The 13,312-nt window shown below is 44.4% G+C and overlaps 1 protein-coding gene across 4 annotated transcripts in view; it reads left to right on the forward strand.

The window, feature by feature from the left end:
• Positions 1-13,312, forward strand: part of CAMSAP2 (calmodulin regulated spectrin associated protein family member 2) — a 140,445-nt gene that overhangs the window by 58,498 nt on the left and 68,635 nt on the right. For all 4 annotated transcript variants that reach the window (XM_029062208.2, XM_029062211.1, XM_029062209.1 and 1 more), the window contains exon 3: positions 4,323-4,484. In XM_029062208.2, the coding sequence (XP_028918041.1) occupies positions 4,323-4,484 (162 nt within the window). The remainder of the gene's footprint in view (positions 1-4,322; positions 4,485-13,312) is intronic.

The raw sequence follows: 13,312 nt of genomic DNA on the forward strand, positions 1-13,312 counted from the left end.
TTTATTTTGTTACTATTGATGCCTGTGTACTTGTTTTGTTGTCTGTCTCTCCCTTCTAGACTGTGAACCCGTTGTTGGGTAGGGATTATCTCTATCTGTTGCCAAATTGTACTTTCCAAGTGCTTAGTACAGTGCCTGCACACAGTAAGCGCTCAATAAATACGATTGAATGAATGGGCGGGGAATGTATATGCTACCTCTGTTACATTGTACTCTCCCAAGAGCATAGTACAGTGCTCAGAACATAGTAAGTACGATGGCCTCATGGATAGAGCATCGTCCTGGAAGTCAAAAGGACCTTGATTCTAAACGTGGCTCTGTCACTTGTCTGCTGTGTGACCTTGGGTAGTCCCTTCCTTCTCTGTGTCTCAGTAACCTCAACTGTAAAATAGGGATTAAAACTGTGAGGCCCATGTAGGACATGAACTAGGTCCAATCAATCAATCGTATTGTAGGCAGAGCACTGTACTAAGCACTTGGGAGAACACAGAATAACAGAGTTGGTAGGCACATTCCCTGCCCACAGCAAACTTAAACTCTAGAGAGGGAGACAGACAGTAATATAAATATAGTTATGTACATAAGTGCTTGTATGGCTGAGGTAGGGGGTGAAGAAAGGGAGCAGATCTGGGTGATGGAGAAGGGAGTAGATGAAGAGAAAATGAGGGCTTAGTCTGGGGACATCTCTTGGAAGAGTCATCCCTTTAGTAAGTCTTTGAAGGGAGGCTTTGTCTGCTAGATGTGAAGAGGGAGGGTGTTCCATACCATAGACAAGATGGGGGCAGGAGGTCAGCGGCAGCATAGAGGAGATCGAGGAACATTGAGTAGATTGGCAGTAGAGCAGCAGAGTGTGGGGACTGGGATATAGTAGGAGAACTGTGAGGTGAGATGGGAAGAGGCAAGGTGATTGAGTGCTTTAAAACTGATGGTGAGGAGTTCCTGTTTGATGTGGAGATGAATGGGCAACCACTGGAGATTCTTGAGGAGTGGGGAAATGTGGATTGAAAGTTTTTGTAGAAAAAAGAACCAGGCAGCAGAATGAAGTATGGACTGGAGTGGGGAGAGTCAGGAGGTAGGGAGGTCAGCAAGGAGACTGGTAGAGTAATCAAAGAGGGATAGGACGAGTGATTGGAGTAACATAGTAACAGTTTGGTTGGAGAGGAAAGGATGGATTTTTAGCGATGTTGTGAAGGTTGAATCAACAGGATTTAGTGAAGGACTGATTATGTGGGTTGAATGAGAAAGATGAATCGAGGATAATGCCAAGGTGGCAGGCTTGTGAGAGAGGAAGGATGGCGATGGAAATGTCAGGTGGAGAAAAAGGTTTGGATAGGAAGATATAGGGTTCTGTTTTGGACATGGTAAGTTTGAGGTGACAGCAAGAAGAGATGTCTTGAAGGGGGGAGGAAATGTGAGACTGCAGAGAGGGAGAGAGATCAGGGCCGGAGATGTAGATCTGGGAATCATCCGCAAAGGAGTGGTAGTTGAAGCCATGGGAGTGAATGAATTCTCCAGGGTTGTGAGTGTAGATGGAGAATAGAATGTCCAACCTGAGAAACTTGTATCTCTGCCAGCACTTAGTAAAGTGCCTGGCAAGTGCCAATAAAAAAAAAAAAAAAGCAGTGACCCCCATTTATCACTCCTACATAATGCTTGCCAACAGTAATAGAAATCTCACCAACAGTTGCATCAGCTTTGATCCTGAAGGACAATCAGTCAATCAGTGGTATTCATCTCGCTACTCTCCTTCTACAACCCAGCCCGCACACTTGGCTCCTCTAATGCTAACCCTCCCTCCGTCTCGTCTCCGAGGCCTCAGACACCTTCTGCCTCTGGCCCGAAACACCCTCCCTCTCCAAATCCAACAGACAATGACTCTCTCCCACTTCAAAGCCTTACTGAAGGCACATCTCCTCCAAGAGGCCTTTCCTGACTAAGTCCTCCTTCCCTCTCCTCCTACTCCTCTCTGCATCATCCTGACCTACTCCCTTTATTCATCTTCACCCTCCCCAGCCCCACAGGTCTTACGTACATAGCTGTAATTTATTTATATTAATATCTGTCTCCCCCTATAGACTGTAAGCTTGTTGTAGGCAGGGAATGTCCCCGTTGATTGTTGTATTGTACTCTCCCAAGTGCTTAGTACAGTACCCTGTACTAAAGAAGCAGCGTGGCTCAGTGGAAATAGCACGGGCTTTGGAGTCAGAGGTCATGAGTTCGAATCCCAGCTCTGCCACTTGTCAGCTGTGTGACTGTGGGCAAGTCACTTCACTTCCCTTTGCCTCAGTTACCTCATCTGTAAAATGGGGATTAAGACTGTGAGCCCCACGTGGGGCATCCTGATTCCCCTGTGTCTACCCCAGCGCTTAGAACATTGCACTGCACAAAGTAAGCACTTAACAAATACCAACATTATTATTACCCTGCACCCAGTAAGCGCTCAGGAAATACGATTGAATAAATACAATTGAATGAATGTTTACTTTGTGCGGAGCACTGTATGAAGCACGTAGAAGAGTCCGGTACAAGAGATGCCAGTATCTACATCTATAATCCTGAAGTTTATTGAAAATACGACTGCATGATAGCCCAAATTTTAAACTGGAAACTGTCAAAAGAATCTCAACCTTTGCACGAAAGAAAAACTCCTCACTCTTGGCTTCAAAGCTCTCCATCCCCTTGCCCCCTCCTACCTCACCTCGCTTCTCTCTTTCTCTTGCCCACCCCGTACACTCCTCTCTTCCTCCGCTCACCTCCTCACCCTCCCCCGTTCTTGCCTATCCCGCCATCGACCCCATGGCCACGTCCTCGCTGTTCTGGAATGCCCTCCCTCCTCACCTCTGCCAGACTCTCTTCCCCTCTTCAAAGCCCTACTTAGAGCTCACCCCCTCAGGAGGCCTTCCCAGACTGAGCCCCCCTTTCCCTTTGCTCCTCCTCCCCTTCCTTTCCCCCCCTCCCACCCACCCTCTGCTCTTCCCCGTTCCCCTCAGCACTGTGCTCATTTGTATACATTATTTATTGCCCTATTTATTTTGTTAATGAGGTGTATATCTCCATGATTCCATTTATCTTGATGATGTTGTCTTGTTTTGTTTTCTTCTGTTTTGCTTTGCTGTCTGTCTCCCCCGATTAGACTGTGCGCCCATCATTGGGCAGGGATTGTCTCTATCTGTTGCTGAATTGTACATTCCGGATGCTTACTACAGTGCTCTGCACATAGTAAGTGCTCAATAAATACTATTGAATGAATGAATGAACTGTACGTGAAGATTGGTATTTTCTGAGCCATCTCTGAAAATGTAGTGTGGGTGTTAATCTGATCGGATGTATTGGGGATTGATCTTGTGTCCAGAGCAAGCGATGGGCCTGAAGTGAAAGCGGACAAGTTTAGTAGGTTTAAATCATTTCCTCAAACTGAGCATTTATTTGCAAAGCATTGGTTGTTATGTGCCCCTTTGTTTTGCTTTTGTGCAGAAATTTTTTTTTCAGACCTGCTAATTAGTATATTAACCTAACTTCTATTTTTAAGTTCATTCTGTGGCTTTAGAAACAGCAGCATGGCATAGTGGACCAGAACATGGGCTTGGGAGTCAGAAGGTCATCATGGTTTCTAATCCTGGCTCCACCCCTTGTTTGCTGTGTGACCCTGGGCAATCACTTCACTTCTCTATGCCTCAGTTACCACATCTGTAAAATGGGGTTTGGAGAAGCAGCGTGGCTCAGTGGAAAGAGCACGGGCTTTGGAGTCAGGGCTCATGAGTTCGAATCCCAGCTCTGCCACTTGTCGGCTGTGTGACTCTGGGCAAGTCACTTAACTTCTCTGTGCCTCAGTTCCCTCATCTGTAAAATGGGGATTAAGACTGTGAGCCCCACGTGGGACAACCTGATTCCCCTATGTCTACCCCAGCGCTTAGAACAGTGCTCGGCACATAGTAAGCGCTTAACAAATACCAACATTATTATTATTATTATTAGATTGTGAGCCCCATGTGGGACAAGAACAGTGTCCAACCTTAATCACTTGTATCCACCCCAGTGCTTAACAAATATCACTATTATTATATTATTACTATTATTATTATTATTGTTATTGTTATGAAGCTAATCAGGCATTACTTGAAAATTTCACTATTTCTTTTTCAATTTCTTATTTCTGGGTAGACCTTTCTATTCTAAAAAAGAAAGTTTTTTATTACAACACTTTATATTTTCCAAGTGAAAAAGGTATTTCCAGTCTAAAGTTGGGATGGAAGATTTTAGTGTCCTATTTAAAATGCAAAGGAAATAATGATTTTAAACTCTACCTTTGTTATATTTTTCAGAGTACTCATCTGGCCATGATTGACACCTTAATGATGGCTTATACCATGGAGATGGTTAGTATAGAGAAAGTGATCGCTTGCGCCCAACTGTATTCGGCCTTCTTTCAAGCCACAGACTTGCCATATGATATTGAGGATGCCATCATGTATTGGATAAATAAGGTAGGCTCATATACTATTTATCCTAAGTCAGAAACCAAAGGTTTGAGAGAGAATATATGTGCTGTGGACGTCAAGTTTTCATCCTATTCTTTCATTTCTCAAATTCAATCAAAATCAACAACAATGTGTGGATGTGTTGTTCTGATCGAAGCCTTTGACTTCTCAGAATGGCACAAGGAAAAGGAAATGATATGAAAAAGATCATGAAATCGAACTAACGATTGATGGATTTCATTTATGGCATGGTTAGAATCTTAATGATAAATCACACCCTAGGGAGGCCATCTTTCCTGAGGAGTTGATGTCTATACCATTCAATTACATTTGAGGCAAATGGCACTGAAATATTTTGCCTTTTTAAAAATCTGATCTTTTAATGAACATTTTTTTGTATTACAGGGTTATGATATGAATTTTGGTTTTAAGTTACCCAAGGATGTTAAGATACTTTATTTAAGAAATACATAGAATTATGATGTAAATTATAATGGAACCTGAGATGCTTGATTTTATAGTGCAGCCTTCAGTATTCACTTCTCTCACAACAGTAATTTTTTCCCTTTTTTGCACCAACATAAAAATACTCTTGAGATGGTAGAAAAAATATAAGTGGGTATCCATTGTCAGGAGAAGGATTATGTTGCCGTTCGAAAAGGAACCCACCGTGTATAAAGGGGTTTCTGAAAATAAGTAATTTTATTTTGATATCAGTTTATTGGTTGTGATGAGTTAAGGCCTGGTAAGTATATGCATAATGCTTATCCTTTGTATTTGAAGACGTCATTATGATGGTGAAATTTATTTATGGGTGTGATTGGAAAGGGCAGCGAGAAATTGAAAGCGCAACCACAGAGCACCCATACAAAGATCGTCTCTGTTCTGTTAGAAGGTTTGCTGTTTGCAGGGCTTGGAATTGTTTTCATTTAACATCTGTATGTCCTGATATTCTGGATACCGACTCTCGATACTCGGGATGCTGCTCATAAAAAGTGCCACTCCTTTCATAATTGCAGTGTACCAACCTGCCACGGTCTCCTGGTTTTGAGCACTACTGCTGCATTGTTTGAGGCTGGGCTTTACTGGATTCTTGAAGTGTTTATACTGTATCTCTTGTTTTCTTCTTTTTTTTTTTACGGTACCTATTAAGATCTTAGTCCGCACCAGGAACCCTACTAAGCGCTAGGGAAGATTACAAGATAATCAGACTTGACACAGTCCATGTCCCACATTAGGTTCACAGTCTTCGTCCTCATTTTACAGATGAGGTAACTGAGGCCCAGAAAAGTGAAGTGACTTGCCCAAGGTCACAGCAGAGAAGCGACAGAACCTGGAATAGAACCCAGGTCCGTCTGACTTCAGTCCCATGCTAAATCCATGGGGCCACACCCCTTTAAAGCAGCTATTGAGGTATTCTATCATCATTCATTCTCCTCAAAAACCCCAAAAAATAAAGCTATGGTGAGCATGGTTTTTATACTCATGAATTCCCCTTCTTCCAGGTCTCTATTTTTGATGTTGATTTTGATGTTGATTTTGATTTTGATGTTGATTTTTGATTTTGATATAGAGAAGCAGCGTGGTTCAGGGGAAAGAGCACGGGCTTGAGAGTCAGAGGTCATGGGTTCAAATCCCGGCTCTGCCACTTGTCAGCTGTGTGACTGTGGGCAAGTCACTTCACTTCTCTGTGCCTCAGTTACATCATCTATAAAATGGGGATGAAGACTGTGAGCCTCACGTGGGACCACCTGATGACCCTGTAACTCCCCCAGCACTTAGAACAGTGCTCTGCACATAGTAAGCGCTTAACAAATACCAACATTATTATTAATATTATGTTTTAATGATACTTGTTAAGCATTTACTGTGTGTCAAGCATTGTTCTTTAAGTGCTGGGGTAGATACAAGTTAATCAGGCTGGATACAGTCTCTGTTCCACAAAGGGCTCATGATCTAGTTAGGTATTGAATCCCCATTTTTCAGTTGAGGAAACTGAGGCATAGAGAAGTTAAGTGACTTGTCCAAGGTCACACAGGCAATGGGCAGAGCTAGGATTAGAACCCAGTTGCTCTGGCTCCCAAGCCTGTGCGCTATCAGTTAGGCTTGCTTCTTTACTCATGAAAACAGATATGGCTTGTAAACAATTCTCATGGAACTTTTCAAGAAGCCGAGGTAGCATTTATAGTAGGTCCAGGTCTCAAGAGCTATGGACATGATTGAACAGCACTTCTGCTCTGTACATCTTTTGGGGTTTTTTTGAAATTCGATGTCACAGTGCTGCTCTACTTTATCTGACAGACTCCCAAAGGATAGGCTGGCATTCTTGCTTTCATTTTCTACTAAAGTGTGGCTTTTGGGGACAGTAGGGCACCCAGATAACGGAATTCCATGACAGCACGAAGCTCTGTGGTGCCAATAAAGAGGGCGGCTGTACGATTTTCCTCAAACTTATTGTCAGTCTGTAGCACCGGGTTAACTCTGCAAAGTGGTTCGCAGTCACCTGCCTGTCTTCTTGGGTGTTTTCTCCATGCCTGGCTGTCATGATCATTACACTGTTCACGCTTCCCCCGCCACCCTAGGGTATTGAATGGGTGAAGGATCATTGGATCGGGGTTGCCCCCAGGATATCTTTTTATTTGGTAGTCAAGAATGTTGGGGATTGTGAAGTATTGTTTGGCACATTCATCGAATAAAGAGTAGACCATTATATGCTTTTTTCCCCACATTCGAGCTTTGCTCTCAAGTCCCCCATGACAATCAGTTTGTCAGAAGTCACCACTCTTAGAGTAAGCCTGATCCAGATCTTTGAGGAATAGTTCTTTTTCTTCATTGCAGTTCATCGCTGTGGCGACATAGGCATTGATGGTGGCAAAGTCCCTTTTTTCAGGGGCGGACATACATAACACCATTCAAATGATCTCTTATGCCTATGGGCAATCAATCTATTTATTCAGCACATACTGTGTGCAGTGCACTGTACTAAGCGCTTGGGAAAGTAGAGGACAACAGACTTAGCAGATATGTTCCCTGCACATAATGAGCTTACAGTCTGGAGGGGAAGACAGACATTAATATGAATAAGTAATTTATAATATAGAATGTAAAGCTGTGTACATAAGTGCTGTGGGGTTGCGGGTGGAGCAGATATCAAATGCCCGAAGATCACAGACTAACCTCTGGCAGAAATGGAAGGTCTGAGTAGAAATTCAGAAATCCCTCTCAGGATCACACCTGGAGAATTTCCAGTACACTACCAGTCTTAACTATGGGAGGGAGAGTCAAGCAGAGGCCTGCCCATTCCATTCCTAGTTTGGGCAGTGGCTAGCGAGTGGAAGGCAATCCATGGACAAGTCAAAACTCAAACGGTGCTGGGCAGCAGTAACATGGGAGAGAGTCGAGGGTGGAGATTCAAGTTTACTGCGTGGAAGGAGGCAATGGTAAACCACTTCCAAATTTTTAACCAAGAAAACTCTGTGGATACACTACCAGAACGATCGCAGTTGGAGGTGGGGTGTTCCGGGAGAGATGTGTCCATGGAGTCGCTATTGGTCGGAGACGACTGGATGGCATAAGCCAAGACAGGCCCTGACCTGAAGAGGGAAGACCTTTCTAGGAGGAGATATAGCCAGCACCCTCTCTGAGTGTTGTCCTTCGGGGTGCAGTGCCTAACCATAGATCAACATACTTCTGGGGGCCCTCACCTCATTTGTAAGTTACTCCTCCTGTTGAGGGAGGAGTAACCTCAATAAAAATCCTTGTTGGTTGCGGAGGGATGGGTCTCCACTGATTGCCTTAGAGATTAGAAGGTAGAGGATAAAGAAGTGATAGTTGCAGGTAGAGAAAGTGTAGGAGGAAAGGAGATAAAATCCGGGGTTTAATGCCACACCTTCTCATCTCCTTAGCCCAAAAAGCACCCGGTGGGTTCAGTGTAGATGCTGAAGAAATACTGAATTTACAGAGAGAGGTGATTTACTTTTTGTCCTCCAGCTACCAGTGTCTGATCAAACTAAACTCTCTGCCCCTCTTAAATCCAGTTCATCTTTCTGTACAGGTAGGTGATTATGAACCATTTCTCCATCAGCAAAGCACTGTGGATGGGTAATTTAATCTGAAGAAGACTAAGGTCGCCAGCCTACACCCAGCAAACCAAACACATAACCAAGTATCAACAGTGAAACAGATTTTATTGCTGTTACTGGGTTTTGTTATCTGGGTAGCACATTTTGATGGTATTTGTTAAGCACTTACTTTGTGCCAAGCACGGTACTGCGCACTGGGGTAGATACAAGCTAATCAAGTTGGATGGAGTCCACGTCCCACATGGGGTTCAAAGTCTTAATCCCCATTTTACAGATGAGGGAACTGAGGCACAGAGAAGTGAAGTGACTCTCCCAAGGTCACACAGCGGACAAGTGGTGGAGCCAGAATGAGAACCCAGGTCCTTTGGGTCCCTAGGCTCGTGTTCTATTCGTAAGGCCACAATGCTTCTCCATTGTACAGTACTGCAGGGTTAGACTAGGAGGTCAGAAACCAAAACAAGAAAGCCAGTTGTCATTTGCGAGCCTTAAAGACAAAGTGTGGTGCTATTTTGGTATCTAGTTTCAGACTAAGCTGAAGATGGAGTGGACAAGTGTGGTGTCCCACGTTCTTTACGACTGTGAGACCAGGACCCAGGAAAGGGCAAGAGAAGTAGCCCTTTCCCATAAGGAACTTCTTATAAGGTACTTACTGTCGGGAGAGACAGATGTAAAATATTGTACAAATAAGAGGAAGAAGGGCTCAAAAAGTGCATAAATCGATACATCCAAAAGTGTGACAGGAACTTGTGGGTGCAAAAGTTCTAAGATGATAGTAAAGAGGATGAGATCTGGAGAGAAGAACAATTAATTTGGGAAAGTCCCTGGAGGAGGTGAGATTTCAGAGGGGCTTTGAAATGGAGATGGCTGAAGTCTGACGGATTTGAAGGATTTGAAGGTGGAGGACGCTCAATAGAACAAGAGAGGGTGAGGTACGGAATAGTAGTAGGAAAGTTAAGAGGGAGAAATTTGATTGACTCTGCTCAAGCCAATCGTCAGTAGCTTGTGCTTGGTGTGTAGAGAAATGAGTCAACATGGGTGGTTTTTGAAGACCGGAGAGACCTGTGCAGATCACGGTTTTAGCAAAATGATCTGGGCAAGGAGAGGGAGAGATTGAAGGCAGGGCAGTCAGTGAGGTGTCTGATGTAATAGTGTGCTACGTGACAAATGCCTGGACCAGCATGGTGATTATTCAGATGAAGAGGAAGAAACGAATTTTAGAAATGTTGTGGAGGAAGAACCCCAGGGATTTGGCAACAGACTGAACACAGGGGTTGAAGTAGAGGGTCAAGGATAATGCCATGGTTGAGGGTTTGAAGAGGAGGAGGATGATGGTGGGAGTTGTGGGGGATAGAGAATGGGGAACTGAAAAATTATAAATCGTGGAAGGCCTCCTGGAAGAGAGGTCATTTCAGAAAGGTTTTGAAGGTGGGGAGAGCAGTGATCTGCCGGTTGTGAAGGGGGAAGGACATGACAAGAGGCCAATGGTGGGAGAGTTAAAACAAGGTACGGTGAGTAGGCTGGCTTTAGAAGAATGAAGTGAGAGAGCTAAGGGTGTGGTGGGAAAGGAGAACAAACAAGTAGGAGGGGGCGAGATGATCTAGGTGCCTTAAAGCGGGTGGTTAGGAGTTTCTGTTTGACGTAAAGATGGTTGGGTAACCAGTGGAGGTATTTGAGGAGATGAGACACGTGCCACACTGAACATCTAGAGAGGTTCCATCAGTGCCACCTATGTGAAGCTCAACACTAAGCAGCGAGATAGCAATGGGAACAGGGACGTCCTGGAATGCTGTCGGATCACGAGCGTCGAAGCAACACTCATCCCGTCACACCTTTCGCTGGGTGGGGCCTGGGAGGAGAAGAGATGACAACCCAGTGCCCATCGTGTTTTCTCCAGGAAGCTGAAACTGGGTCAGGGTAGAAGGGGGGACAGAAGAACTACTCTAAAGGCCGAACCGAGCAGTTCCTCAGACACGGTGGTGCAGCAGTGAATGTTTGGAAGTGTGGTTCAGTGGAAAGAGCCCAGGCTTGGGAGTCAGAGGTCATGGGTTTGAATCCCGATTCTGCCACTTGTCAGCTGTGTGACTGTGGGCAAGTCACTTCACTTCTCTGTGCCTCAGTTACCTTATCTGTAAAATGGGGATTAACTGTGAGCCTTATGTGGGACAACGTGATTGCCCTGTATCTACCCCAGCACTTAGCACAGTGCTCTGCACATAGTAAGCACTTAACAAATACCAACATTATTATTAATGGCGGAAGACAGGTCAGCTTAGCCTGCTGCAGGCGAGCCCACTCTGTTATTCTCCCTCCCTTTTGCATTGTCTGTCTTTATTGCTGTAGTGTACTTTCCAAGTGCTTAGTACAGTGCTCTGCACACAATAAGCGCTCAATAAACACGAATGGATGAGTATTTGTCAGTATTCTGTTTTAATGCTTCATCGTTGCTGATGTGTCTGTCTCCAGACCCTTCTCCCACTTATACTGTGAGATTGAGCCCCCCAAGAGACAGGGACCATTCCCAACCATGTTTTCTCTCCCAGCGCTTAGCAGTAGGCTCTGCACACTGTAAGGGCTTAATAAATACTACTGCTACTAGTTTAGTGGAAAGAGCCCGGGCTTGAGAGTCAGAGGTCATGGGTTCGAATCCCGGCTCTGCCACTTAATAATAATAATGTTGGTATTTGTTAAGCGCTTACTATGTGCCGAGCACTGTTCTAAGCACTGGGGTAGATACAGGGTAATCAGGTTGTCCCACGTGAGGCTCACAGTTAATCCCCATTTTACAGATGAGGGAACTGAGGCACAGAGAAATTAAGTGACTGGCCCACAGTCACACAGCTGACAAGTGGCAGAGCCGGGAGTTGAACTCATGACCTCTGACTCCGAAGCCCAGGCTCTTTTCCACTGAGCCACGCTGCTTCCCTACTTGTCAGCTGTGTGACTGTGGGCAAGTCACTTCACTTCTCTGTGCCTCAGTTACCTCATCTGTAAAATGGGGATGAAGACTGTTAGCCTCACGTGTGACCACCTGATGACCCTGTTATCTCCCTCAGCGCTTAGAACAGTGCTCTGCACATAGTAAGCGCTTAACAAATGCCAACATTATTATTATCAAGTATATTTATTGATTGATTGAGAAGCAGTTCCCTCCGAGCACTTTGAAATACCAGCCACCCTCACCCCTACAGCACTTACGAACACATCCTTGTGCTTATTATTATTATTATTATTATTATTATTATTATCACCACTCTGCCGCTGTCCCCATCTGTAATGTATATGATTGTCAGGCTCCCCGAGTAGACTGGAAGCTTCGTGAGGGCAGGGATCGTGTCTTCCAACTCTGCTGTATTGGTTAGTACAGTGCCTTGCACACAGTAAGTGCTCAGTAAATACCGTTGATAAGCACATATATAGATAACTTTCTTAGAGAAGAGGCTTGAGAAAAATAGTGACTCCAAGAGGGAGAAACAAAAATAACTTCAGTGGATGACACATGCAACAGGGCAGCAAACGGCACTCTATGTATGCACAAGAGGAGGAAGGGAGAGATGGATGGCCAGCTTTTCTGTCCTAACAACTCCCCCTCCCGCCCCCTCAAAAAACCCCTTGCTATTAATAGGCTCATCTTCAGATTCTGACACGTGTGTGTATATATATGGGTGTGTATGAATGTATGTATATTTGTGTGTATATACTTAGGTGGATACATATGTGTTATGCTCATTGTTAGTATATTCATTTTTATTTATTTCCTTGGTCATATATGCGACTTAATCATGCTGGAGAACTCATCATGACTCAGTTAAACTAAGAGTGGAAACATTGCCTAGCTGTGTTTATTTGAATATACTTAGGACTAAAGACCTTACAGTGCCCAAAGTAGGCTTTGCTCTTGAAGATTATTGCCCACATCAGCTGTATATTCATACTAAGTGCTAGGGTTGATACAAGCAAATCAGGTTGGACACGGTCCCTTTCTCACGTGAAGCTCACAGTTCCAATCCCCATTTTACAGATGAGGTAAGGGAGGCACAGGGAAGTGAAGAAATTTGCCCAGGGTTACACAGCAGACAAGTGGCATAGCCAGTATTAGAACCCATGACCTTCTGACTCCCAGGCCCATGTTTTACCCACTCTGCCATGCTCCTTCTCAATCAATCAATATAATTGAAAGTATTAGTAGTATTAAGCCCTTACAAAGTGCAGAGCCTAGTGCAAAATGCTGGGAGAGAAAACCCGGGTGGGAATTAAACACGGTACCCGTCTCTTGGGAGGCTCATAATCTGACAATATAAGTGGGGAGAGGGGCCTGAAGACAGACACATCAGGAATGATGAAGCATTAAAACAGAACACAGACAAATATTCATTCATTCATACTTATGGTGTGTTTAAACTCTGTGCAGAGCACTGTACTAAGCACTTGGAAAGTACAGTACAGCAATAAAGAGAGACAGTCCCTACCCACATCAGGTTTGCAGTGTAAGGGGGGAGACAGACATCAAAACAAGTAAACAGGCATCAGTATAAATAGAGTTATAGATATATGCATCTATACATAAGTGCTGTGGGCGGGGAGAGGTTGGAAAGAGCAAAGGGAGCGAATCGAGGTGACGCAGAAGTGAGGGGGAGCTGAAGAAAAGGGAGCTTAGTCTGGGAAGGCCTCTTGGAGGAGGTGTGCCTTCAGTAGGGCTTTAAAGAGGGGAAGAGAGTTTGGTGGAGGTGAGGAGGGAGGGCATTCCAGGACATT

The sequence above is a fragment of the Ornithorhynchus anatinus genome, chromosome 4 (assembly GCF_004115215.2).
Source record: "Ornithorhynchus anatinus isolate Pmale09 chromosome 4, mOrnAna1.pri.v4, whole genome shotgun sequence".
Taxonomy (NCBI): Eukaryota; Metazoa; Chordata; class Mammalia; order Monotremata; family Ornithorhynchidae; genus Ornithorhynchus; species Ornithorhynchus anatinus.